The sequence below is a fragment of the Ascochyta rabiei genome, chromosome 16 (genome assembly GCF_004011695.2).
Source record: "Ascochyta rabiei chromosome 16, complete sequence".
NCBI classification, from domain to species: Eukaryota; Fungi; Ascomycota; class Dothideomycetes; order Pleosporales; family Didymellaceae; genus Ascochyta; species Ascochyta rabiei.
In genome coordinates, this window is record NC_082420.1 from 1,422,832 (window position 1) to 1,448,784 (window position 25,953).

Below are 25,953 nucleotides of genomic sequence, written 5' to 3' on the forward strand. Positions count from 1 at the left end.
GATTAAATATAGATCTAGAAGGTATACTAGAAGAAGAGGAGGAAGAGAATAATATAGAGGATATACTGTTTAATCACTCTACTAAAGTAGCACTAGGTAACTATGCTAGAGATAGTAATATCCTAGCTAGTAAAACTAGTAGCCTAGAGCAAAAGTCTATAGATTTTACTACTAGAATCTTTAACTTTCTAGAGCTTAGTAGTAGAACTATAGATAAGAAGTGTAAGGCAGACTTTACAAGCACAAAAGTAGCGATCTGGTGAACTGATAGATTCGAAAGTAGAGTGAACAAAATAGCAGACAGAGAGCTACAAGAGGGCGGAGAGAGAGGCCTACTTATAGTAGCGAGGCCTAAGCTCTCTGCTAGTGAAGGGAACGGCGTTGCTAGTGAAAGCAGGAAGGTTCTGCTAGTAGGTTGTGACATCTACTAGTAGGTTGTGACACTACTAGTAGGTTGTGCCATCTTACCTTAGCAGAAGTCCTGACACGTGCCCCTCCCTACAAATAGCGAAGTCTCTTAAGCTAAAAGTCTGTGTACAAGTGGCTATAAGAGCTGATACTGACAGGTTTTAAGTAAGAGTAAATAAAAAACAAAGGAAAAGATGATGTGAAACGGTATCTAGGACGCGGTGGCGGTCGGCGTGGAATCAAGGTTTATGCCCCTGGTGGCGCTGCGCAGGTCTCCCCGGATCCTCATACAAAACACTGACCTCTGAGATTTTTTCTGCCGCACGAACCCCGCAACGCAAAAATTGTGCCCTAAGCTGTTTAGAGCTTATATAAGGGAGTAGTACAAAGATTATTAATGACTAGAGCTGAGGTTTATCCCTGATTCGGAGTCAACCTTTATATTCAGCAGCGGGTGGCTGAACTGTAGCGGCCTGAGGGCGAGCTTAAACGGGTCCGGACTAGATTTGGCGTGTCTTCGGGCGTGTTTTAATCTAAGAAGAGCCTGTTAAAAGCGGCCTGATATTCTGTTAAGTGACGTACCTGCTGTGTTAGCCTTATCTTACTTTAACTAAGTTTATTAAGATTGCCGAAACAGCCGTTGTTGAAGGTGTCTTCCGACCAAGGCTCCCAATCCGCTGGCATTTGGAGCGCTAGTGGAACGGGTTTGTTGGGATTGTTGTAGTAAAACAAGAAGGCGTTGTAGTGGTTAAGGTGATGCTCGGCGGGTTCCTATGTGGGTTTAGGGTTATTAGACTATTTAACGAGGTATTCCTATGTACCGCGTCGCTTCTGGCAGTCAAGGAACAAATCAACGTACCATTCTTGGGAGACCAAGCCTTAGTTGTTGACGACTTCCACAGGTGTTAGTTTAGGTGGTGCTTGATCTGGTAGACTGTCCGGGCTTGTTTCTTAAAGCAGGTTGGGGTGAAACACCAGAAATACACCCTTTAATATCATGTCTGTAGGCAGTTCTAGCTTGTATGCAGTTCTGTTGTGTATGACACAAGTAACTGGGTATAGACCTGCATACTTGTAATCTAGCTTCTTTAAAGGTCAGGTGGTATTCCAATTGCGTGTGGAAACCTAGACTAGGTCGCTAACTGCGTATTTGGGAGTCTGTTGGCGATAAGCATTAGCTTGAGCCTGTTGTTCTTGTTGTGCCTAGGTAAGCTAAATCTTCAGGTATTCTAGAAGGTCGGCGTAGGTACGGAGTAACTCATCAGCGCGCAGGATTTGGTCCTTAGCTTCTTTAGACAACAGTTCCCCTTAGGTATAGTCTTTACCAGGGTGTATACTGCTGCAAGGATGGTACCTAAGATCTGTAAAGAAAGGAGTAAGTCCCGTGGACACATTGACAGTGTTGTTGGCTTGGAACTCGGCAAGATACAGCCAGAAAGCCTAATTATCTTGCGTGTAGTTAACATATTTCCGCAAATAGATTTTGAGGCTTTAATTAGCTTGTTCAGTTTAACCATCAGTTTGTGGGTAATGAGAGGTTGACAGCTTGGCTGAAATCTGAAGACGTTTGCAAACCTGCTTCTAGAACTTGTTTACAAAGGAAGTGCCTTAATTAGATACAATGGTACGCGGAAGCCTATAGAGACAAAAAATCTCTATAAAGTAGTAAGCGAATTCCTTTAAAGAGCGGCCGACTAAAGGGAAGAAATGTTGCCGTTTAGTAAGGTAGTCTACAACAACAAGCAAGTTTTTGTACGCGCGGCCATTAAGAGACAAGGCTGGCAAATCTTGAATGTAATCTACGGAAATATCCGACTAACGGGCGTTAGGGATTAGCAGGGGTTTGAGAAAACCGTTGTAGGCTTCCTGGGAAGGCCTCGCGCGTTTACACACCGCGCAGGCTTAACAATACTTCTTAATAGACTAAGGCATGCCAGGCTAATAGTAGCGCCTAATTATTAGATACAAGGTAGCCTTAGGACCTTTGTAACCAGCAATTTTGTGGTTATAGCATAAGTCAAATATCTGGCGTTATAACTGTGCGTCAGGGGGTATGTAAAGCCGGGTTTTGTCTAGAAATAACTGTCGAGAGGGCCCTTTGCCGACAGTGTGGCAGTTAGCCAGAGAGATGTAGTAGCCGTTTTTTCGGAACCATAAGCTCAGCTTGTGGTCATTTCTGTCTAGGGCAGAAAACACTTTTTGTATAGCTGCATTAGTTGCATATGCATTAGTAAGCATGTCTTTAGTAGAGCAGGGGTCCTCTAGATAAGGTGGCAAATCCAGGGGCAAGATCCCAAGAACATTGTCTATGGGGTCGAAGTCATCGTCTGAGTCGTCAGGCTCAGCTAAGGGCGTTCAAGTAGCACAGAACGTCGTTATTGCTCGAACCTCTGGTGAAATGAACCCAGGTTGTTCCTTAGTGAGGAGAGAGAGAGCCTGCAACGTAGCGTGTAAAGCAGGCGTAAATCCTAGATCTAAATTGCGTAGGCCTAAGATGATTTGGTGTGTGTCTGACAACCGAGTGTCCTGTTCGTCTTTAGGGATGTCCTGGGGACGCTGGCTCAGAGCATCTGCTTTACTATTCGTAGGGCCTGGCGCATAAGTGATTTTAAAGTCAAACTGTAAGAGAAACAGTGACCATTGAGCTTAGCGCTGGTTAAGCTTCTTAGTCTTTTTAAATGTTTCTAGGTTCTTATGATTGGTTATTACCTAGATTGTATGAGGCGAGCCTATAAGTTCCAGTTCCTATTCTTTAAAGGCGCGAATAATAGCTATAAGTTCTATGTTGTAGATGTCGTAATTACACTCTGCAGATAAATGCTTTTTTGAGAAGAACGCAATAGGTTGCAGGTCGCCCTTCGAATTCTGTTGCTTCATGACTCCACCTGTAGCCTAGCCGGAAGAATCAGTACAAATCACAACTGGTTAGGTGGGATTAAAGTGTCGAAGCACAATATCTGGCTGGAAGGCGCTCTTTAAGGCAAGAAAGGCGTCTTTGTGGGCCTAGGTAGGTTCAAAATCCTGGTATCGGACGGAACGTCGTATCACTAAGGGATCCTTTTTGGAGGGTTTAGAAACAACAGTGGACTTGACCGCTTGCGTTAAGGGGAGGGCGATTAATGAATACCCCTTAATAAAATGGCGATAGAACCTAGTGAAGCTAAGGAAGGAGAGAATGTCCGGTACTGTTTTAGGCATCTCCTAATCCTAAATAGCTTGGATTTTGTCAGGGTCCATTTGTACGCCTTTGCTAGTAATAATTATACCTAGGAACTTGACGCGTTCCTTGTAAAACTTAGATTTCTTAGGGTCTACGTAAAATCCTTGATCTTTAAGTCTGCTAAGAACTTTCTTAACGTGCTCCTTGTGTTCGGCTAAGGAGTTAGAAAAGACTAGGACGTTGTCCAGATATGCAGTGCAGAATTAGTTAAGGTATTCAAACAAGGAGTTATTAATTGCCTGCTGGAAAGTGGCTAGGGCATTGTATAAGCCGAAGGGTATAACTTTGTACTAGTAAGTACCTTTCTGTGTGGAGAATGCGGTAAGCCATTCAGAACCAGGCTTTATCCGAATTTGATGAAAGGCATAGATAACATCAAACTTAGAGAATATAGTTGCCTGGTTGAGTTGTGCCATAGTTTCGCGAAAGAAAGGAATGGGATACTGGTTCTTAATAGTAGCGTCGTTGAGCTCTCGGTAATCCACACATACTCGCAGGCCCCCGCCAGGTTTAGCAATAATAAGAAGGTTGTTTCGAGCGGGGGAGTTGCAGCGCTCAATAAAACCCCGTGCCTCATTCTCTGTAATATAGTGCTTAATAGCCTCCATTTGTTGCCTAGAGAATGGTTGAAGGCGATGATTAGGAGGGTTGGCGCCTGGTTTAAGCTTTATTTCGTGGTCAAAGTCGCTATGATTAGGGAGCGTTTCAGCAGCTTCTTGATTAAAGGTTGGAATAAAATCGGCGTATTCCTCCAACTCCTCGGGAGTAAGTAAGTCTGAAAGTGGCGGATCCTGAGGTGGTTGAAAGAACTTGTCGAAATCAGCATCTGCTAAGGCGCGTTGAGCAGAGGTGGTGTCAAGTCTTCGTAGTAAGATAAGGGAGTGCCTAGCACGCTTCCCGTACAATCTCGCTGCAGAAGCTGATATTAATCGGATGTTGTACACTCCTTGTGTTGTAGGGGCATAAGGCGATCTAAAAAGCATGGATTTAGGTTAAGTAGATTGCCCTTTGTGGCGGTTGCTTGAACTGGATTTTGATGATAGCGGAAGCTTAGCATCTAGCAAGGAACCTTCACAAAGTAAAGCAGGAACCTGAGGAGTCAAGTTGCAGTGCCTAGCACAGTACTTATCTGCAAAGGTAATAGAGCGGTTCCGCCAAGAAATCGTAGGGTCATGAATAGCCCTCCACCGAAATCTAAGGATAAGGTGAAAAGATCTACAATTGTTTATGACATAGGCGCCAGTACGCTCGAGATGAGAGTTAATTTTGAGGTAAAACTCCACTTGATGTGTAATGGTTTCTGCAGGTTTACTGTTGTATCCCTGACAAACGATGGGTGTAGTTAGGGGAATAAGCTGAAGGGCGCCTGTTTTCTTCAAGAAAGTGCTGGAGATGAAACTGGCGTCTGCGCCATCGTCCGCAAGTGTGCGGATTCCGTGAGGAGCGTTTTTGTTGCGGCCTAAGAAAGCCTGGAAAGCCAACTGACTGCCTGACTTGTTGGGTTTCTTGGCAGCTGCCCAGGTGGTATTGACCGAACGGATAATCAAACTGGCCTTAGTAGTACCTAAGTAAGGTATGAAAGGGTCGGAAGAGCGCACTTGCTAGGAAACAGCCCTCAGATGGTGACTATTATCTGAGGTGCCTAGTTTTCCGAATCGGAAGCATATTCATCTGAGGAATCAAACTGATCGTCTTTACTGTCAGACACAGGAAATGAATTAGTAGAGACATGTCGGTTTGTAGCTGAATCCTTAGGTGTAGCCGTCGGTGTAGCGTTGGTCTTAGGCTTGGGGGGAGCAGGGCATTGATTTGCCTTGTGACCCTTAGTTCCACAATTGAAACATGTAAATGCGTTGGTTGTAGAACCAGGCTCCTTAGGTCGACGCTGGCGTGTATCCTTATGCTCTTGTCCAGTTGTAGGCTGCTGAACAGCAGGGGTTCCTAGGGAAACTGTGGCAGAGATTTCGCGAGTAGCCGGACGGTTGCGAGGACCGAAGCGGTTCTGCCTATCTCCTAGGGCATCCTTGTTGTTAACCTTAGAAGGGATATAGGCGTGATTAAAGAAGAAGGTGTTAAGCCGGTTGTAGTAGTCACGCAGCCCAGACAGTGATTTGTCACAGGCCACGTTGGCCATCTGTCGCCGCGCGAAATTAGGGAGCTTAGCCTGCAGCCGATGGTAATGAGTCTCGGGTGACCAGTTAAGCTGCTGAGCGAAATACTCCATTTTGGTGCGAAATACCGAAAACGCAATGGCAACATTAGCAACCTCTGGAGTAGGGTATTGTGGGAAAATGAATAAGTTAAAGGCGTGTTTAGCTGAACTATAGATGTCCTTATCTCTATAGACTTCCTACAGGCGATAGATGCAATCTATAGGGTCTGAGTAGCAACAGTTGAAACCAGAGGGATCTTGTAGAAGAGCGCGGGCGGGTTCTTTAGTGTAGATCAAGAAGAAGTCAGCCCAGTCTGCAGGGTGCTGATAGTTCTGACTGTTTGCACGCATAAAGTGCAAGCAATTAAATAGCCAATTGTTGAAGTTGTCCTTAGGGCTCGCAAAATAGGTGGGCTTCTTTATGGCCTTGTCCAGTTGGTTGTTGTACTGGTCTAAGGACTGAAGAAATCAATAAGCGCTGGCCAGAGAAGAAGTCAGAGCTACTAGATTGGTGCTCCCAGGCGGCGTGTAAGTAGAAGGTGCCTTAATCGGTCCTAATGGGGTGCGGAATTGGTCTATTATAATTAGCGCATTGTTACAAAGCTTTAATTGTGACAGAATGCCAGTATAGGCGCCGGCTAAGCCTGGTAGTTCGGTCTTGGGGGCGTCAGAGGACTGCTGAGTTGAGCGAAGAAGGTGACCAAAGCGGGATGGAGGCCGGGCAGTAGCGTTATCAACCTGGTTTCCTAGATACTCCTTGGCTAGGCCTCAATCAGCCTTTAGCTTGAGCTGTTAGTATTGCTAAACAAGTTGAGTAGACTGCTGCTGATATTAAGCAAACTCAGCTTGCAGTTCATTCAGCTCAGTAGCAGTCTGGTTATGGCGATCAATCAACTGAGTATAAAAGCGCTTGGCTTGCTCCAGCTCAAGGTCCTTGTTATTTAGTTGTTAGGACAGATTGTGAAGTCCACTATTGATCTCGTTAAGAAGTCTAAGAAGAAGGGCGGATAGAACTGAGCACTGTCTGTAGGTAAGGTGCGTGAAATACCCATCTGGTTTGTTGTCAGACAGCAAAGGCAGTCCCAGATTTTAAACAAGAGAAGTAAGTGACTTAAGACTAAAATCTGCTAGCAAGGTGGCCAGAAACTTAGAAGGACGGTTATTAACGCTGTGGTATTTAGCCGGAAAGTTTTCAACCATATGGGCAGGCAGGTGCTGGAACTGCTGAGAAGAACCATTATTTAAGGGGACTCGAGAGGCGATAGCTCGCATGGAGTCCTTGTGGTAAAATTGTGGCGCTGGGGTAGAGGCATCCTATTAGCTTGCGTTAGTAGGCTCATATTCCTATACTCCTGGAGTGGCGTCAGCAAGTTGCTGCAGAGAAGCCTGCTCCTGAGGTGAACGGGGCTTAGGCTGGTGAATTTCGGTGACAGTATCCTTGGTTTTGACAGTGGCTTGCTTGTCTTAGAGTGTCTGAGACTTTGGTCGAACGGCAGATGAAGCTGAAGGGCCGCTGCGCGTAACAGAGGTCCCTAGAGTAGCAGCCTTTTTGCGTATGTTATAGCTGAAGTCCCGCACACAATTAGAAATAGAACTACTACCCTGACGACTGAAAGACTCAGGATCTATAGGAGTTTCTGGATAGCGTTAGCGAGATTTGCTGCGATGAGTCTTTTTCTTTGCAGAAGTAGAGGAAGGCCTTGGTAGAGGCATAGAGTTAGACTTAATATCGTTCTTATCGTTTAGTGACATAGCCGCAATTGTTGAAGATGTTAGTGGAAAACTGAGAAAGTTGAGTTGGTAAAGGTAAGTGTAGTGGTGGGTGGTTGGAGGGAAAGCAGAGCACCTGGTGCCTTAAGTAGTAGTAAGGCCTCACCAATATGACACAGCGATTCGGAGTGTGAATCGCGTCAATGCTAACCCAAACTCGCTTAGCGTTAGGGTTTAGGGTTAGGGTTTGCGGCCCGAATTGTTAGGCCCGAATCGCGTAGAACAACAACACAACAAACATTAAGACCGCAGCACAACTATTGCACGGACTTGCACATCTCTCCGCACAGCTTCTGTAGGCTACAGACCATTATTGTAGTAGTGTTAGGGTTAGGGTACCAGGTTAGGGTTTGCTATAGATTAGGCCCAGCAAAACCACACAACAGCTCTGCAACAGCGCAGTAACAACAACAATAACAAACAACGCAGCCAATACAGTTGCAAAAACGGTGCTTAGGTGTCGCTTGAAAATTGCGATGCCATTCTCTGTTTCTTAGAGGAATACGGCGTGCTAGTATGCAAGGATCACCGAACAGGCGTTGTCAATCTTAATAGGCATCTCTCGCAGCACCACAACGTGCCCGCTGCAACTCAGAGAGAGATTGTTAGGCGCTTTAAGATCGGCCCCCTAGTGTTCGGCCACCCCTAGTGTTCGGCCACCCAACACAACGCGTTACTCTGTTTTTGACGCTCTATACTCTCAACGCCACGCCATCAAAATGGATCCCCGTGAAGTGGCTATACAATCTGCTATCGCTAATCTCAATTCTGGTGTTTTTACAAGCCAACGGCAGGCTGCCAAGGCCTATGGCGTCCCCCGATCAACGATCCAAGAGCGCCTCAGCGGTCGCCAACCCAACGCGATAGCTCATCATCAACAGCAGCGATTGACTCCAGAACAAGAGCAATTTCTAGTAAATTGGATACTTGAAGAGGACTCACGCGCACAGCCACCCTCCCATCCACGCGTACGAGAAATGGCTACCCTTATCCTCCACATGAACGGCGACTACGAGCCACTCGGGCATAAATAGGTAACCCATTTCATCACGCGTAACCCACGCGTCGCCTCTATAGTTGGCCGAAAGATTGAGAGCGCAAGGACTACAGCAGCCAACTATGAGACTATACGCGCGTTTCTAGAGTTGTTTGAGCGTACGCGGATTGAGCTGGGTATACAATATGAGGACATATGGAACATGGATGAGACTGGGGTAGGCCTTGGGGTATGTAGCAACTCCCGTGTGGTTGCTAGCTCGTCAAAGAAGAAGGCTTACGTCAAATCCCCAGAGGATCGTGAGTGGGTGTCTATTATTGAGTCCATCTCAGCCGTTGGCAAGAAGCTTCAATGCCTAGTCATCTTCAAAGGCAAGCATCTACAATCCACGTGGTTCCCAGCACAAGGGGTACCTGATTGGCTCTATACAACGTCAGAGAATGGATGGACGTCAAATGCTATTGGATCTGAGTGGCTGAAGCGGATTTTTCTGCCTCAAACTACACCTCAACCCGGTCGCTGGCGGTTACTTATACTGGATGGCCACGGCTCTCATATCCCAATAGACTTCATGTGGCTCTGTAAGCAGAGCAAGGTCTATCTCCTATACCTCCCGCCTCACGCGTCACACGTCCTCCAGCCGCTAGATCTGGCTCCATTCTCAGTACTCAAATCTCGTTACCGTAGCGGGATCCGAGCCCTCTCAGCACTTGATGACGCAGCACCTATCAAGAAGGAGCGCTTTGTCACATTATACAATAAGGCGAGAGATAAGGGACTATCTGAGAGAGTCATACGAGCCGGGTGGAAGGCTGCTGGCCTCTGCCCATACAACCCAGACCTTGTACTGCTCTCATCTCAAGTATCAGGCCGGCCTATCACTCCTCCACCATCTACTCAAGCCTCAGATGACGTGTTTGCCACGCCTCAGAGCTCACAGGCCTTGTACAAGGCTCAGCAGCTTATTCTATCAGAATCTCATTCACGGAGCACACGCCTGATGCTTGGCAAGGCAGGCAAGGCTATTGCCAGAGCCAACACCCGCGCAGCTCGGCTAGAATTTGAAAATCAACGCCTCAAGTATCAATTAGATAGTGCTACTATTACTTACTCAAGAAAGCGAGTTCAAGTTAATCCAAATGAGCGCTATAGCAACGTTGAGGCGATTAAGGCTGCTATAGATCGGGCAGCAGCATTACAAGCTGAGCAGGCATCACGGCAAGGAGAAGACGAAGCTAAAAAGGCGGCAGCAGCAGCAGCAGCTCTTACGCTTCAGTCTATGTGTACAGAGTGGCAATTGTAATCGTTGTTGTTGAAAAATCACGACTCAAAATAGTGAAGCTTACTTGGGTGAGGTGGCCGAACACTAGGGGTGGCCGAACACTAGGGGGCCGATCTTAGTCACTACACGTTAACTGAACCTCGACAATATGACACGACGAACTGGGCCCGATACACGCACACACTAACTTAGGATTACTTAGTGTTAGGGTTTAGGGTTAGGGTATAAGGGCCGATTCGTGGGGCTCAATTCGCGAGGAACAACAACACGAATCTTTTTAAAACTACAGCGCAATTATTGCACGTACTTGCGTATCTCTCTGCACAGCTTTAACAGGCTACAGACTATTATTGTAGTTGCATTAGGGTATCAGGGTTAGGGTTCGCGATGGATCAGGCCCGGCAAAACCACACGACAGCTCTGCAACAGCGCAGCAACAACAAACAACAACAACGCAGCTAACACAGTCGCAAAACCAGTGCGCAGGTATTGCTTAACAACTGCAATAATGTTCTCTACTTTTTAGAAGAATACGGCGTGTTAGTATGCAAAGACCACTAAACAGGCGTTGTTAATCTCAACACCTATCTCTTGCAGCACCACTACGTGCCTGCTGCAACTTGAAGAGAGATTGTTAAGCGCTTCCGTTACTACACGTTAACCGAACCCAACAACGTTGAACTTCCAGACGAGCCAGCAATGCCGATCGAAGAGCTTAGGGCGCTAGTAGACGCGCTGCAGTGCAGGACGTGTGCACTTGTTACCGTCAGCAAGGACAAACTCCGCCAGCACTGCAAAAAAGATCACTAGCAAGCTTAGACAGGAGAGAAAAGCTTGCTATATAAGACTGTTAAAGTTCAGAGTTTTTTCCGCACAGCAGGGATGCAGAAATATTTCATTGTTGAAATAGATAATGTTAGGAATCCCAAAAACGCTAACGTTGAAGTTGCTGTTTAGGAAGAGCTGGCCGCGTACAGCTTGACACAACAACAGATTTAAGAAGAGCTGCAGATACTAGAAGCAGCAGCAAAGACTAACAAGACAGGCTAGTTTAAGCGCACAGGATGGTTAGAGTTCTTTAAGGGCCGAAATCTCAAGCATCTCGTCCACCAAGCCTGCGCGCCCGATCGCGGTGAAGACAAGATGAAGCTTGCCGCCGAGCTGACAGAGCGACTGGTTGAGAGAAGCGTTAGGGGGCTGGCTACGCTTCTGCACGAGCTAAGGCGCTGGTTACGCAGTGCAAAACAGAGCAAGGCGGACACCTGGCTGCTGGCGCGACTGCAGAACCTAGAGAGTCAGGCTTGGTACGCAAGCTACATGGTGAAGTTTGTCTGCTTCTATCTGCGGGTGCTGGCTGACGAAGAGCAGCGGATCATCCGCGTAAGAGAAGGACGATTCGACTGTGACAGTGAAGAGACGGCAAGCAGCGAGGAGGATAGCGAAGAGGGCAAGGAAAGCGAAGACGAGAGCGACGCCCCGCGGCCCCCCCGCAGGTCACGCAGACCGACGCTAACACGCGCAAAGGTATCGCAAGACAAAATGAAGGACGCTCGCGAGTTGTTTATGTAGACAGTTGAACAGAAGGCGTATGCAATCAGGCTGTGGGATGCGCTCAACGGCAGCGAGCGAGCGACGCAGATGGACGCACTTCTAAAGTCCATCAGCTTGTTCATCTTTACAAAGTATCACCCTAAGGCGCTGTCTACCGGCTTAATGCAGTTTCTTGCCGTGCTTGGCATTGACCCAGACACAGGCTGCTTACGGACCGCAAAGCACTATTTGTACATGCTAGCAGGCATAGTGTACTGCGTGCGAGTAATTAGAGCTAAAAAGCTGCTTCCAGGCGGGCAGCGCAACACACAGACAGAGCAGGACCGCGATTGCTTCATTAAGATGCGGCACAAGTATCTGGCAGACGGCACGTTTACTCTGATGAGCGCGATAATCAGCATGCTTGCGTACAGGAAGCACGTTGCGTTAACAGCCAGCAATTCAGGCAACGCATACTGGTTGGCAGACAAGCAGATATTCTATCTGACTAATCAGCAGATTAAGGTCAGCCGCTTCTGCAAGATGGCGCAGGACTTGGTAACAGAGACGTCTGAGATGCTGTAGGAGCTGTGCTGGGTAGACGACGAAGAAGAGCGCTTTTTAATTAATCTCAAGCAGGTTGTTAACAACGTCACGTTCACGAAGCAGGGCACGTCTTTTGTCGACGTACCAAGCAACAAGCTAGAGAACAGGCTTGCTTAGATGCTGACGAGGGCGAGGACTACAGACGGCGGTCTGCGACTAAAGCGCGCTGACGGGCAGTGGAGCGTTAAGGCGGTGCGGCAGTACATGAGGCAGATAGACTGCTTCTTAGAGCTGCTGCTGTGCAGCGTGCACGTCACGTCAGGGCAGCCGGGAAGGGGGTCAGAGATCACGACGATTCGACACCGCAACGGCATGCTGCAGGATCGCAATATCTTCGTCGCCAACGGGCAGATCATGACGGTGGTCCGCTATTACAAGTCGCAGTCGCAGTAGGATAAGCCGAAGATCGTGCCGCGCTTCTTGCCGCTGCAGCTTAGGCAGATTATGGCGCTCTACTTAGCGTATATACAGCCGTTCCGCAAGTATCTAACGCTGCAGGTGCTCGGCGGTGGCTACAGCGACTACGTCTGGCACGATGCACAGGGCGCGTGGAACACGGATCGACTAACGAGAGTTCTTAAGCGAGAAACACAGAAGAGACTGGGTGTTATGCTGCATACGCTTGACTACTGGCATACTGCTGTAGGACTTGGCCGAGTCTACGTCAGAGAGTCGTTCAGCAAGGGCTACCAGGACGACATTGGCGAAGTAGACGAGGCAGAAGTGGAAGACGACGGCGAGGATATTATTAAGCTGCAGAACTCACGCACAACTGCAATGGGCGTAGGCAACTACAGCGTGCCGATCGATATTGTTAAGCATCTCAGCGTGCGCTCGATCAACGCATTCCGGCCGCTCAGCGCAGCGTGGCACAAGTTCTTGGGGGTTGATGGCACGGGCGAGGTACGTTGAACAGCTGTTGCAAGCAGCACGCGGAGGAAAAGGCCGATGCAGGCAAGCATGTCTGGGCTGGCGCTGCTGCCGCGGGACAAGGAGGTGAGGGTAGAAGACCTGCGCAAAGACAAGATCTGTACAGCGCTGCAGCAGGTGCTAGGCACGCAGGAGGTAGGGTTCCGCTCAGTGGAGCAGGAGCAGGCGATGCATGCCGTTCTCGACGGACAGAATCCGCTGGTCGTTGTGCTCCCGACAGGAGGCGGCAAGAGTCTGCTGTTCACGGTGCTGGCGGTTGTAGAGCAGACAGGGGTTACAGTTGTCGTTGTGCCGTACCAGGCGCTGATCAACAATCTAGTAGAACGCATTTAGAGCAGCGGCGTGGAGTGCATGGAGTGGAAGCACGGCAAGAACAACCTGGCATCTGTCGTCGTGGTCAGCGCAGACAACGCTGGTGACATTCTTAATATAAGTAACTTCTTGGCGTACACAGGGTTGCTGCTTTAGAAGGGGCTGCTGCGACGGGTGGTGGTGGATGAGTGTCATCTCGTCTTCTCAGCACACAGCTGGCGGCCGAAGCTGGCGCTGCTGAAGAACTTGCGGCTGCTTGGCTGCCCGATCGTGCTTATGACAGCGACGTTGCCGCTGGTGTGGGAGCACGCGCTGGAGTCGAGCATGCTTGTACACAACGCAACGTACATACAGGCAAGCACTATGCAGCTAAACACATGCTACTTTGTCTTGTGGTGCGAGCCGGAGCAGAAGGAAGAGATGGCTGTGACGATCGGCTCGCAGCGTCAGGCACAGCTGCGGGAGCGTGGGCTGAAGGGGGTTGTGTACTGCCGGAGCAAGACGCTGTGCGAGGACATGGCAGCCGCGCTTGGCTGTGCGTTTTATCACGCAGGTGTTAAGGACAAGGAAAAAGCGGAGAAGCTGGAGAGGTGGGAGCAAGAGGGCGGGCTGATGGTAGCAACGTCTGCGCTGGGCACTAGTGTAGACTACCTGGGGATTGTGTACATCTTGCACGTGGGCATGCTGTGGAGCATGATTGACTACGCGCAGGAGAGCGGGCGAGGCGGGAGAGCAGGCGAAGCGGTGGATTCGGTGATACTGGTGGGGCACAGCAAGGTAGAGCAGACGCTGGCCGTGCAGCCAGACAACATCAACGTGTTGGCGATAGGGCTTTTTATTGTTGGCAGCGGCTGTTGGCGGCTGCTGATGAGTTGGTACATGGACCGGATTGGGGTAAGCTGCAGCGACTTGGAGGGAGCGGCTGGCTGCGACCGGTGCGGAGACGGGGTCCGGCCGTGGCTGGACGAGCAGCAGAGGCACGGGCGCGAATGGGGGCAGGTGGAGCAGCTGTTTAACGAGCTGCGGGCTGGGTGCGTGGCGTGCTGCATGATAGACGAGGCGGGCAGCGAGGCGTGGCGTTAGCACAGGACGATGCAGTGCGCAGCGCACTGGGGCGTGACGGGGGGAGAGCTGACAATTATTACCAATCACATAGACCCTTATTTAAATTAATTGATCCGTGCACCACTCCTATCTGATTATCGGCCTGCTATCTGTTACGAGAATTAGAATAGACCCTCACAGACCCTCACTTTAATTTCTACATCTGTGCGCGTGTCGCAACAATAGGTCTGAACCCCTTTTTGATTTATTTATCACTGCACTGACAACAACAGCAAGTCAATTCTCTAAATTATGTAGCTCTTATTTATGTACTCTTCTTTAGCCTTATCTTACTTACTTCACTGCACGTTTAACAGTGCTTCTTAAGTCTGTGCTAAAGCTATATAATTCTGACTCTGGGTGCAAAGTCACAATAACACTTGTTTACTTACACTTCCATGAGTTGCTTGTACAGATAGCGCCATGCCTGCCTCCGCTACTACACTGGTACCCTCTACTCAGTATAACAGAGTTAGCCGCTTCCAGGACCTAGTCGTCTACGTCAAGCATCAATCACACCCATTTCTTGCGTGCAAGACTTGTCTCGTCGCAGTACCGCTTACTGCAGTCACTGTCCACTTCAGTACCCTGAAGTGTCACAACTACCAGGCGCGCGATGTAAAGCAGCTTCTCAACGCCTGGATCGAACTTTGCCTACCTACCCAGCCAGTTTTCCTTGTCGCTGCCGACAATCTAAAGACATGGCCTTATCCAACCTGCCCTCCTTACCCGCCTCCTCTCCCGGTCCTGCCAGTCTACTACGCCCGGCACTGTAACTTCTGCGATCCAGAAACAGGTACCCGGTGTGCTGCCTTACAGCAGAGTCACACTGTCATAGCTAAGCACTGCCGCCATAAACATAGATAGGTCAATCCTGTCAAGCGAGGCCGTCCTCCCATCAACGTGGGAACGCACGACCGGCCCTAGGAAGCCAACGTACCCTGTCAGCGTCTAAGAATGACCGGAGTCAGAGCAGAGCTTTTCTGAGTGACCGCTAACAAGGGCCAGCCCTATGTCGCTACCAAAGCTACAGCAAAGCCGGCACAGGACAAGAGCTGGGCGCAATTAGAAGCAGAGCTTGATACGCTACACGCCAACAGCACACATCAGACGCTAGTAGCCTCAGGCACAAACGCCCAGTACCCTGTTCACACGAGCAGATGGCTCGAAAAGACAGGCTGGCCGGCGTATTTAGAGGGAAAGGACTTGCGTGCCGTCGGCCGTCTACTTGCTCGGCCAACCATCTCTGAGCCTGGTCTGAGAGCCTTGCTGCAAGCATTCGATGAGTTAATCGACCAAGCACGGCAGTCAATCCTGGATGAAGAGGTCAACATCTTTGCCCTCTACTAAGTAAACAGTTTTATACTGACGCGACCATACAGGAAACCTCTACAGACCAAACTTCTAGAATCTACGTACAAACGCTACAAGAGCCACTAGCATAAACTGCTTATCTATATTTACCGCCTCACCATCCTGCGGCAAGGCCCAGACCTACACTATATACTGACTACTGCCCAACAGCAGGCTCTACACCAGATCTCTACTACAAATGCGCCTTCTTCCCAGGATCAGCCAGCCAGTCTACTACTGTGCCACCCACAAACCCCATCTGATAGTGCCGCGCTACTACATAGCTCATCGCCGCCACTACCGCTCCCAATTTCAGCCGGCCTTAATAAAAATCGTGCAGTCGGCCCTGCTTCCCATCCCACTCCATTATCCCCAACATTATTACTGCTCCTACTTTCTCCGCAACAACTGCGGCGCAAGCGCAGCCGGACACGCTGTTATTAACATCCAGTAGCACAGGATGGAGCAGGAGGACCTGATAGCCTGGATAGCCAGTCTGATTCCGAATTCCAATCTTTGCGCTCGCTGTCTTCTGTACTGTCAACCGTCAGCAGCTCCTGTGCTAAACAACAGAAGCTACGTAACAGATCTTCAGCCGCATTAGATGAATCTTTTGGGAACCGATCTCCTCCTCCTGCTGCTACCATCCCCGTCCACACAGCGCCAGCTACAGCACCTGCAAGCGCCGAGTGGCAAAGAGCGTGCCTCCAGCTCTGTATCTCCCTGCTTGATCACAAGATAAAAGGCAAGGTCACAGACAGCATCGTTATTGGGTTCTTGGCCGCGAACGGAATCAACAGGGATTGAACTGGATTTGAAGAAGCGGCCACAGCTACATTGCCTCTGTCTGGGTTGGTAAAATTAGCTCAGCTGCTTGTTGTGCAGCACGCACTCTGCGAGTGTAAAGCAGGCAGGGCTTCCTACCCCACGGACTACATTGCAGAGCTGCAAGATCGGTTCATGACTTATGGCAGCGATTCCCCCATCAATCTTATCCTTAACTTGCGAGCCTATGGCGCCGTAGTGCGAAACAACACTACTGCTGCTGGCTTTATTGAGTGGACAGATGATAGACAGAACATCAGCTACAAAGGAGTGCAGCTTAACATGAACCACTTAAAATGGTTCCTCCGGGATCAGACCAGAATTGCCTATGAGCAGCTGGCAGAGCTGCTGCTCCTTCCAGATTGCGAGGACGACACTTAGGCTAGGTTTATCCCTAAGCCTGTGCTCTCCAGCCTTCAGGATGACCCAAATAGGAATGGGCCTAGTAAATCCTTTTTGGACGACCCTACCAACGAGGATCACCCCGTCCAGAAATACCCTAAGTTTCTGCTGCGTAGGATCAAGGACAGCCCTCGTCTCCAGAGGCGCTTTTTCACTGATACTGAGCGGCTAATCTGGAATCTAAAGGCTGTGCAGGCGTATTTACAGCTTACCGTCAGCTTTCTACAACGCTTGCTCCTGCTAATCCACATGACTGGTGGACAGCCAGCCAGGGCCACTGAGCTTCTTCTCCTGCGTTGGCGAAACTCTGCTTATAGAGATATTCGAAACATATTTATTAAGAATAGGCAAGTAGTCTTTGTCACTTCCTACCACAAGAACTACGCTCAGTCAAGCACAGCTAGCATTATTCAGCGGTACCTACCGCGCGAGCTTAGAGAGGTGCTGGTCTGGTACTTATAGATGGTCGTTCCTTTTGTGCATGCATTGCATCTGCTAGCCAAGCAGCAGGGTGACTTTATCGCTCCATACCTGGGCTCTTACCTGTGGTCAGCAAGTTTGCTAGAAGCAATCCAGACGAAAGGGACAAAGAAAACACTAGCAGCAAACCCTGAGCCAGGCAGCAGCAAGAACCAGCCCTCTGAACAGCATTGGAACGCTGCGCAACTAGGCCTTACCATAAGAGATATACTAGCTAAGGAATTAAGCCTAGGGTTCTAGGTGCTCATCTGGCGCCACATAGCTATTTCTATCTCGCGAAGGCACCTTCCGGAGGGATTCTAGTTCAAACGTGACTATAGTCTACATGAGGGAAACGCTGCTATGGACCTACAGGCCTCACACTTGTCGAATCAAGCTGCTATCAGTTACGCGCGTGATAGAAGAGCTGGACCAGGGTTTAGCAGTATGCTTATAAACGAGTTTTGAGCTATAAGTAGGAGTTGGCATACATTCCTAGGGTTCAGCGGTGTTGCGCTCCCGCCACGCAATGGGCCTGGCACTGGGTATGGTGAGGCAGCCATCTCGAGTCGGTCTATCCAGAAGCGAGCACGGGAGGTTGAAGTAACAGAGCTGAATACACTCCTGAGGGGTAAGAGTATGCTTCGCCAGAAACGAAGTCGTCAGCAGCAGTCTAACGATGATTTAATGTTGTGGGTAATCTAGATACAAGGCTCTGATTGGAGATACTGTACTAAGTGTTATAGTAGACTTAGACCCTAGCGCCACGTTACCTCCTTATGCAATGCAGCACTAATATGCAGCACAGCTCTGTGCACATTTTGCACCTCTTAGTATAGCTGGAAGACTACTGTGTTAATGGAAAATGAGTGGCGTTGCGGTTAAGGTGAGATTGGTGATTCGAGCTACCACCTAGAAGAAGCTGCGAGAGGCGTTTGTCGACGTGAAAGCTTTTGTGCCTGGTGGGAGCGGCGTGACGTGGGTGGAGAAGCGGGTGCAGAGATACGAAAAGGCGCTGCGGCTGTTCTGCAAGCACTTGCTGGTGCTCGTGCACATGACAGGTGGTGCGCCTGCCTGCGGTACAGAGCTGGTGACGGTCACGCACACCAACATGCCTAACGCAGAGAGCCACAGGCTGTTTATTAAGGACGGGCTGATAGTGTACGTGACCATGTACCACAAAGGCATCAGGCAGACCAGCAATGCCAAGGTCATTTACCGCTACCTGCCGCGCGAAGTGGGCGAGCTGCTGTTCTACTACCTGTGGATGGTCCTCCTGTTCTGGCAGAAGCTGGAGCGCGCATCGAGCAGGCGCCACGTCCCAGAGCCCAGCGCCTTCCTATGGGAGCCGATTAGAGAGGAGACGTAGGCTGGCCCGCAGCGAAGGAAGAAGCAGCGGCTCGTTAACGAAGATGAGGAGGAGGAGGACAGAGAGGGAGTTGGAGAGGAAGAAGAAGAAGAAGGGGGAGAAGGGAGCAACAAAGACGAGCGCAGCACCCAGACAGGATCAGGCAGGAAACGCAAGCGAGCAGCTGTGAAGAAGCCGCAGCGGTGGGGTACAGACCAAGTGCGGCAAGCCATTAAGCGCGTTACGCTGCACTGGCTCCAGACCAAGCTTAACATTCAGATCTGGAGGCACAACACCAAGGCCACCTTCCGCCAGTACCTTTAAGACAAGGACATCCTGAAGGCGCTCAACTGGGCCGACAACGAGGGAGAAGAAGACGTGGAAGACGACCCGATCAATCTGGGATCCGGGCACAGGTCCAAGTTTGCTGGTCAGATCTACGGCAGGCCCATAGATAAGTCGCCTTTTAGCATCATGGCGCAGTAACAGGCACTCCGGCGGGTCAGCATTGCCTGGCACCGCTTTCTACAGTTCAGCTCAACATTAAAGACGCCGCCCGCGAAGGGGACCTAGGCTGCTGAAGCTAGAAAGGAGGCGGTAGAGGAACAGTTCCGGCGCTGGAAGCAGATGCGGAGGGTGGACGTTCAGGCGGCGCTCGAGCGGCTGCAGGGGAAGGGCAGCACGTTCAGAAGCGTGCAGCAGCCCGCCATAGAGGCCATCATAAAGCAGAAGAGCCCCGTGGTAGTAATTATAGGCACAGGCGGAGGCAAAAGCGCAACATTTATGCTGCCGGCGTCGTGCTCTACCAGCGTCACAATTGTGGTCGTCCCTGTAGTTGCGCTCAAGCAGAACATAATGGATCGCTGCAAAGCTGCTGGGATCGACTGCGTCCTGTGGGACAGCCAGCGGCCGCACGAGTGGGCTTCGATCGTGCTGGTGGTGCCTGAGTCTGTGGCCACGCTAGCATTCGAGCAGTTTATCAACCGGCAGCGATCTATGGGCTGGCTGGACCGCGTTGTTATCAACGAGTGCCACACCATACTGGACTCGGTCAAGGGCTGGCGGACCAAGGTGCTGAAGCTGCGCGAGCTGGTTAAGGCGGAAACGCAGCTCGTGTGCTTAACGGCGACGCTGAAACCCACAGAGGAGAGCGAGTTCATCTGGCTGATGGCGCTGCCGCCAAAGGAGCAGTGCGAGTGGTTTTGTGCACTAACGAGCCAGCCTAACCTTGCGTACAAGGTGCACTGGTACAACTATTAAGAAAAGAGCAAAGCCAACGTGCTGGCGGAGCTGGTAGAGGAGAAGAAGCAACAGTACCTGCTGCCCGGCCAGATCGTGGTGTACACCAACTCTAGAAAGAAGGCGCAGGGGTACGCTGCGATGTTGGGAGCTGTCTGCTACCACCGCGAGGTGGGCACGCCAGAGGAGAAGCTGGAGATCTTGCGCCAGCTCACAGAAGGGACAGAGCACGTGTTTGTGGCGACGAACGCGCTGGGGCTAGGGATCGACAGAGAGACCGTCAGGGCAGTCTTGTTTGCTGGGTCAAGGAACACGCAGAAAATGCGCGACGTAGTGCAGATGGGAGGACGTGCAGGCTGCGGCGGGCTTCCTAGCAAGGTCATTTTTATCAGAGGCGCCACGTACAGCCCGCAAGGCAAGTAATACACTAGCGGCTGGGCTAAAGACACAGAGGAGGGTGTGCGCAAGCTTGTTGAGGGTAACGGCTGCATAAGAGTTATTATAGACCGCGAGATGGACAGAAACCACACCAGAGAGGGCTGCGAGCCAGGAGAAGAGCTGTGCGGCTGGTGCCAGCTGCAGGTACACAGCGCTGGAGCAGAGGTAGAAGCAGTCGTGGGCGACAAGGACAAGACAGAGAGGGCCGAGTTCAACGCCCAGCTGCAGGCGCGCAGGAACTTGAGCCAGCAGGAGAGGGAGCTGGCGTCGCGCAAGCAGCAGGAGGTGCAGAGGCTGGAGGAGATGCTCGAGTCTTGGAAGGCGTGCTGCCAGTGGTGCTAGGCAAAGGAACATGCGGATGCAGGCCAGCACCAGCTTGCCTACTGCAATCGACTGCAGGCAGATAAGGTGCGCGATGGAGTAAAGGACGTTGCGAAGATAATCCGGGAGCAAGCAATCTGGGAGAATTTCAGCTGCTGCTTCTAGTGCGGTGTTCCCTAGTCAATTTGCGACAGCTTTAAGCCCTATCCAGATGGTGGCTGGCAGAAAAACTTGGCAATTAGCTGCCAGTTTAAGGCTGTGCTGCTTACGTTGATGATGTGCGTGTGGACGGCGTGGGGAAGCACGTTTGACGACTGGGTGCGGGTACAGATGCAGAGAGAGGGGATTAGGCAGAAAGAGGAGGTGGAATTCGACAAGGTACTTATGTGGATGGGTAGCACGGTATAGTGGGGCGGCATACAGAGCAGTAAGATGTGCTAGGTATTTGTCTTGTTTGTGTCGTACGTTGAAAGGAATGGCAGCTTGCTGCAGGAGGACAGCGCAGCTAGTGGTAACTGAGGCTTGCGTGAGAAACACGCAAAAGTCAGAACTAACGCAACTACCACAACGCAAGGCACAAATAAAGAGATAACTAAATAATAGTTATAGGTTATTATGTTTAAGTTAATTTATAATTTATAGTTGTTTAATGCTGCAGATTTATAGTTACGTGTCTTGAAGATACAGAGGCAGACTGACTAGCGCGTTAGTATCACGCAGAAGTCAGAAAGTGCAAAACAGCCAAATAGCAACACAGACACTTCAGAGACGTAGAAAGAAACGCCCAGAGAAGGGCCACCGACCAAAGTAGTCCCTACAACCTGAGTGATACCCGCAAACCCAAGTAAAGCCCCCTAACCTAAGTAGAGCCCCCAACCTATGCGGATCCCCCAACCTAAGTAGAGCCCCCCAGCCCAAGTAGAGCCCCCCAACCCAAGTAGAGCCCCCTAGCCCAAGTAGAGCCCCCCAGCCCAAGTAGAGCCCCCAACCCATGCGGATCCCCCCAACCCAAGTAGAGCCCCCCAACCCAAGTAGAGCCCCCAACCTATGCGGATCCCCCCAACCCAAGTAGAGCCCCCCAACCTAAGTAGAGCCCCCAACCCATGCGGATCCCCCCAACCCAAGTAGAGCCCCCCAGCCCAAGTAGAGCCCCCCAGCCTAAGTAGAGCCCCCAACCCATGCGGATCCCCCCAACCTAAGTAGAGCCCCCCAACCCAAGTAGAGCCCCCAACCCATGCGGATCCCCCCAACCTAAGTAGAGCCCCCCAACCCAAGTAGAGCCCCCAACCCATGCGGATCCCCCCAACCCAAGTAGAGCCCCCCAGCCCAAGTAGAGCCCCCCAGCCTAAGTAGAGCCCCCAACCCATGCGGATCCCCCCAACCCAAGTAGAGCCCCCCAACCCAAGTAGAGCCCCCAACCCATGCGGATCCCCCCAACCCAAGTAGAGCCCCCCAACCCAAGTAGAGCCCCCAACCTATGCGGATCCCCCCAACCCAAGTAGAGCCCCCCAGCCCAAGTAGAGCCCCCCAGCCTAAGTAGAGCCCCCAACCCATGCGGATCCCCCCAACCCAAGTAGAGCCCCCCAGCCCAAGTAGAGCCCCCGACCCAAGTAGAGCCCCAGACCCAAGTAGAGCCCCCCAACCCATGCAAATCCCTAACCCGCGTAGTCAGCACTAACCTGCATAGTCAGCATTAACCCGCAAAGTAAGCATCAACCTGCGCAGTAAGCATTAATCCACATAATTACATAGTTAGCATTAAGCCGCGTAGTCAGCACAAACCTGTGTGGTTCCCTAAGTAGTTCTACAAGTAGTGCGTCAACCCAAGTAGTTGCCCCACCCGAGTGGCACGTCCAACCCGAGTGGGTCCCCCAATACAAGTGGTTCCCAAGTAGTTCCCCACGTGGTTCCCTAAGTAGCGCGCCAAGTAGTGCGCTACCCCAAGTGGTCCGAAAGTAGTCCCCCCAAGTGGCCCGAAAGTGGTCCCTGCAAGCCAAGGGAGTCCACATCAGTGCCCCCAAGTAGTAAGAGCCAATCATTTAAGAAGAGCCCCCGATCCAGGAAGAGCCCGCAAACCAGGAAGAGCACCCAAAAGCAAATAAGTCCCTAACCTAAAGCAGCCGTTTGTATTAAAAAGAAAGCGCAGGATTAAGACAACAAAAATTAGGGAAAAGTAAGATGTAGAGAGGAGGAGGCATTTAAAAAGGTGTTTTGGGCGTTTAGAGAGTATGGTCACAAGATAGAACAGTAGTTAGGGGAAGTTTAGCAAACCCGATTGTGGTGCCGCAGCCAGAAAGGCATTCCTAATCCCGTAGATGTTGTAGTGCGTGAGAGAAGGGTGGGCGGTGGGCCCGTCAGGTGTCACAAAGCAGTCGGGCGGGGCGGTAGAGGGTGAAGGAGAAAGAGGGGAGGTGGGTGGGGCCGTAATAAGGTATCACGAGCAAAGGATAAGGGAGAGAAGAGGGTAGAAGAAGGGGTGGGCGGTAGGCCCGTGGGTGTTTTAAGAGAGGGTCGCCGAGAAGAAGGGAGAAGAGGGTGGGCAGTAGGCCCGTAAGGTGTCACAAAGAAGCCGAGCGCAGCGGTGAAGTAGAAGGGGGGGGCAGAAGGCCCGTGGGGAGGCACAAGAAGCGCAGTAGTTGAGAAAAGAGAAGAGGTAGGCAACGAAGCCGTAATGAGGTATCATTAAGAGGTCAACATAGCAAAGCAGTAGAGAGGTAAGCCGTGATAATGTATTACAAGGACGCCGAGCGAAGTAGTTGACAATAGCACAGAGCAAGAAGAGGCTGACAGTAAGGCGTACAACCTGTAGAGGTGCCCCCAAGCCCGTAGAGAGGTCCGTAACCCGTGAAGAGGCCCCCGTAACCGGTGCGTTAGTGACGCGTAACAGGGGTGTAGCAGATACCCGTCCGAGAGTGCAGCAAGTGTCAACGGAAGCGTGGTCGAGACCGTTGGAGAAAGGCGAAAGGGTGGAGAGGGAGGGAAGGCGGGCAGTTAAGGAGCATGACCTGTGACCAGTAAGAGACAACAGCAAAACAGCCCGTAAAAGGCCCCGTAACCCGCGAGAAGATTAACAGAGCGAGCAGATCAGTTGTTAAAAGCAGAAGAGCACAGCATTAAACCGTGGAAATGATCGAGACAGCGTTTAGGGGAGAAGAACCGAAGGGGGGCCCGTAAGGCGTCACAAGAGAGTAAGCGTAACAAAGACGTCAGATAAGTGAAGTTAGGTTTGGGACCGGACACAGGTCGAGGTTAGGGTTAGGGTTAGCCGCATTTGCAGGCCGGCAACCGGTAGGGGGTATGACGGAAACCCGCCCGAGAGTGCACAGGGCATATTGAGCGTTAGAGAGACGCGCCTGCAAACCAAAAAGGCCGTGACGCGTAAGAGAGGGGTGGGTGGTAGGCCCGTCAGGTGTCATAAGAGAGCAGCAAGGAGGGAAGGGAAAGTTGAAGATAGGAAAAAGTGTCAAGTTGAAAGTAAAAGAAGGAGAAAGGAGATAGGAGTTGAGGAGAAGAGGGTGGTCGAGGAGAAGAGGGTGAGGGAGTAGAGGGGTGGGCGGGGGGGGGGGGCCCGTGGATATGCTCCCGGAGCGGAGCGGTTGAGAGTGAAGGAGGGAAGGTGGTTGAGACCGCGGAGCGGAACAGAAGAGAGTGAAGGAGGGAAGGTAGTTGAGACCGCGGAGCGGAATAGAAGAGAGAGAAAAAAGACAGTAGCGTAGTAATAGTAGTAAAGAAGAAGAAAAGAAAGAAGAAAAAAAGCATAGTAGTAGTTAAGCACAAAGGAATAGAGTTCAGAGTTGTTTATAAGTAGGAGAAGATAGAAATAATAATAAAAAAAGTATAGAAGAAAATTAAGAGATAAGAAAGTAATAATAGTAGTTATAGTTTTGATATAAGAAGAGAGTAAGAGTTTTTTAAAAAAAAGTAGAAGAGTAAAATTTGAAGTATTAAAAAAGAGAGAAGAAGGAGAATAGGAAAAGAAAGAATAGTAGTTTAAAGAAAGATTGTTGAAAAGTAGAGAAGATTAGGAGTAGTAGAATAAGGAAAGGAAAAGATAAGGAAAGTAGAAAGGATAGAGAAAAGTAGTAAGGATTAGAGAATAGGTGTTGTGAGTAGAAGAGTAGAGGGAAGAAAAAGAGAAGAGAAGAAGAAGTAGGAGAGAGTAGAGTAAAGAGAAGAATAAAGTAAGGAAGAAAGTAGAGTATGGAAAAGAGTAGAGTAAGGGAGAAGAAGAGGGTAAGTGTAAGGGTTAAAGTTTTAGAGTAAGAAGAGGGTTAGGGTTTTAGAGTTAGAAGAGAGTTAGGGTGTTAATATAGAAAGAGTAGAAGGGGGTTAAGAGAAAAGAAGTAGAAATAGATAAAGAAAGAAGTAGGTAGAAGTATAAGAAGAGAGATGAAAAGAAGGAAGAAGAAAGTTAAAAATAGAAGTAGTTTAGTAGATAGAAGAAGTGAAAGGAGAAGAGAAAGAGTTAAAGTGTTAGAGAAAAGAGAAGAGGAAGAAGAAGAGAGAGAAAAGAGTAAAAAGAAGAAAGAAGAGATAAGAGGGTAAAAAATTAAGGTAAGAGAAAAGGTAAATAAGAAAGTAGAAGTAATAGTTGAGGTTTTAGTGTAGGAGAAGATGTAGAGTGTAAAAAAGAAAAGAAAGAGAAGTAAAGTTAAAAAGAAATAGTTGTGTAGAGGGAAGATAAGGTATATAGAAAGGAAAGTAGTAAAGAAAAGTTAAGGGTTAAAGAAAAAGTTGAAGAAGAAGAAAGAAAAAAAGTAAGAAAAGAAGAAAGTAGAAAAGAAGAAAAGAGGTGTTAAGAGAAGAAAGAGTAGAAGGTAAAGAAGAAAGTATAGAGGAAGATAGAGGAGTAAGAAAAGTTAAGAGAAGTAAAGTTAAGGAGGAAGTGTAGAGTAAAAGGTTGAGTTGAGGTTTTAGAAGAAAGAAAGTGTTAGGGTTTTAAGAAAGATTAGAAAAGAGGTGAGAATTTGAAGGTAGTGAGAAGAAGAAAGAAAAAGAGGAGGGTTTAGAAGAAGAAGAGAAGGGAGGAAGAGAGAAGAAGTAGAAAAAAAGAAGATGTAGTAGAAGGAAAGTTTTGAGGATTGTAAAGTGGTAAGAATGTAAGTAAAAAAAGAAGAATGTAAGAGTAAGAGAAGGGAAAAAGAAGAGTGTAAGAGTAAGGGTTAGGGTTAGGGTTAGGGTTAGGGTTAGGGTTAGGGTTAGGGTTAGGGTTAGGGTTAGGGTTAGGGTTAGGGTTAGGGTTAGGGTTAGGGTTAGG

General features: G+C 49.7%; 6 protein-coding genes across 6 annotated transcripts, besides 49 other annotated features; all 6 read left to right on the forward strand.

Moving 5' to 3' along the window:
* Positions 1-221: 221 nt before the first annotated feature.
* Positions 222-686: a dispersed repeat.
* Positions 631-791: a repeat region (potential rRNA).
* Positions 792-799: 8 nt separating this feature from the next.
* Positions 800-1,134: a dispersed repeat.
* Positions 1,015-1,218: a dispersed repeat.
* A 115-nt stretch (positions 1,219-1,333) lies between these two features.
* Positions 1,334-2,553: a mobile genetic element.
* Positions 2,554-2,766: 213 nt separating this feature from the next.
* Positions 2,767-2,966: a dispersed repeat.
* Positions 2,906-3,054: a mobile genetic element.
* A 565-nt stretch (positions 3,055-3,619) lies between these two features.
* Positions 3,620-3,828: a mobile genetic element.
* Positions 3,620-3,831: a mobile genetic element.
* Positions 3,623-3,819: a mobile genetic element.
* A 91-nt stretch (positions 3,832-3,922) lies between the features above and the next one.
* Positions 3,923-4,140: a mobile genetic element.
* Positions 3,923-4,158: a mobile genetic element.
* Positions 3,923-4,194: a mobile genetic element.
* Positions 3,923-4,305: a mobile genetic element.
* Positions 3,923-4,452: a mobile genetic element.
* Positions 3,929-4,413: a mobile genetic element.
* Positions 3,944-4,182: a mobile genetic element.
* Positions 4,061-4,305: a mobile genetic element.
* Positions 4,285-4,809: a dispersed repeat.
* Positions 4,810-7,653: a mobile genetic element.
* Positions 7,654-7,917: 264 nt separating this feature from the next.
* Positions 7,918-7,975: a tandem repeat.
* Positions 7,976-8,166: 191 nt separating this feature from the next.
* Positions 8,167-9,942: a dispersed repeat.
* Positions 8,271-8,545: a mobile genetic element.
* Positions 8,280-8,533: a mobile genetic element.
* Positions 8,298-8,575: a mobile genetic element.
* Positions 8,301-8,575: a mobile genetic element.
* Positions 8,586-9,484: a mobile genetic element.
* Positions 8,586-9,733: a mobile genetic element.
* Positions 8,589-9,382: a mobile genetic element.
* Positions 8,595-9,409: a mobile genetic element.
* Positions 8,673-9,439: a mobile genetic element.
* Positions 8,715-9,220: a mobile genetic element.
* Positions 8,736-9,385: a mobile genetic element.
* Positions 8,748-9,247: a mobile genetic element.
* Positions 8,750-9,850, forward strand: EKO05_0009400 (uncharacterized protein; the record flags this gene model as incomplete). The annotated part of the gene is made up of 1 exon (XM_038941932.2): positions 8,750-9,850. The coding sequence occupies one exon, from the start codon at positions 8,750-8,752 to the stop codon at positions 9,848-9,850; it is 1,101 nt and encodes a 366-aa protein (XP_038795993.2).
* Positions 8,856-9,232: a mobile genetic element.
* Positions 8,856-9,397: a mobile genetic element.
* Positions 9,063-9,196: a mobile genetic element.
* Positions 9,791-9,810: a tandem repeat.
* A 310-nt stretch (positions 9,943-10,252) lies between the features above and the next one.
* Positions 10,253-10,283: a tandem repeat.
* A 2,126-nt stretch (positions 10,284-12,409) lies between these two features.
* On the forward strand, positions 12,410-13,228 carry EKO05_0009401 (uncharacterized protein; the record flags this gene model as incomplete). Its single annotated transcript, XM_038942103.2, has 2 exons — positions 12,410-12,868; positions 12,920-13,228. 2 exons carry the CDS (start codon positions 12,410-12,412, stop codon positions 13,226-13,228), a joined length of 768 nt encoding a protein of 255 aa, XP_038795994.2.
* Positions 13,051-13,190: a mobile genetic element.
* Positions 13,229-13,483: 255 nt separating the features above from the next.
* EKO05_0009402 (uncharacterized protein) lies at positions 13,484-14,290 on the forward strand (the record flags this gene model as incomplete). Its single annotated transcript, XM_059637533.1, has 1 exon — positions 13,484-14,290. The coding sequence occupies one exon, from the start codon at positions 13,484-13,486 to the stop codon at positions 14,288-14,290; it is 807 nt and encodes a 268-aa protein (XP_059493516.1).
* A 2,928-nt stretch (positions 14,291-17,218) lies between these two features.
* Positions 17,219-17,358: a mobile genetic element.
* A 1,029-nt stretch (positions 17,359-18,387) lies between these two features.
* Positions 18,388-18,647: a mobile genetic element.
* Positions 18,462-18,719, forward strand: EKO05_0009403 (uncharacterized protein; the record flags this gene model as incomplete). The annotated part of the gene is made up of 1 exon (XM_059637534.1): positions 18,462-18,719. The coding sequence occupies one exon, from the start codon at positions 18,462-18,464 to the stop codon at positions 18,717-18,719; it is 258 nt and encodes an 85-aa protein (XP_059493517.1).
* A 416-nt stretch (positions 18,720-19,135) lies between these two features.
* Positions 19,136-19,840: a mobile genetic element.
* EKO05_0009404 (uncharacterized protein) lies at positions 19,326-19,958 on the forward strand (the record flags this gene model as incomplete). Its single annotated transcript, XM_038942135.2, has 1 exon — positions 19,326-19,958. One exon carries the CDS (start codon positions 19,326-19,328, stop codon positions 19,956-19,958), a length of 633 nt encoding a protein of 210 aa, XP_038795995.2.
* A 492-nt stretch (positions 19,959-20,450) lies between these two features.
* On the forward strand, positions 20,451-20,717 carry EKO05_0009405 (uncharacterized protein; the record flags this gene model as incomplete). The annotated part of the gene is made up of 1 exon (XM_038946778.1): positions 20,451-20,717. One exon carries the CDS (start codon positions 20,451-20,453, stop codon positions 20,715-20,717), a length of 267 nt encoding a protein of 88 aa, XP_038795996.1.
* A 582-nt stretch (positions 20,718-21,299) lies between these two features.
* Positions 21,300-21,347: a tandem repeat.
* Positions 21,348-21,383: 36 nt separating this feature from the next.
* Positions 21,384-21,549: a mobile genetic element.
* Positions 21,550-22,288: 739 nt separating this feature from the next.
* Positions 22,289-22,864: a dispersed repeat.
* Positions 22,483-25,752: a mobile genetic element.
* Positions 24,424-24,452: a tandem repeat.
* Positions 25,753-25,854: 102 nt separating the features above from the next.
* Positions 25,855-25,953: a telomeric repeat.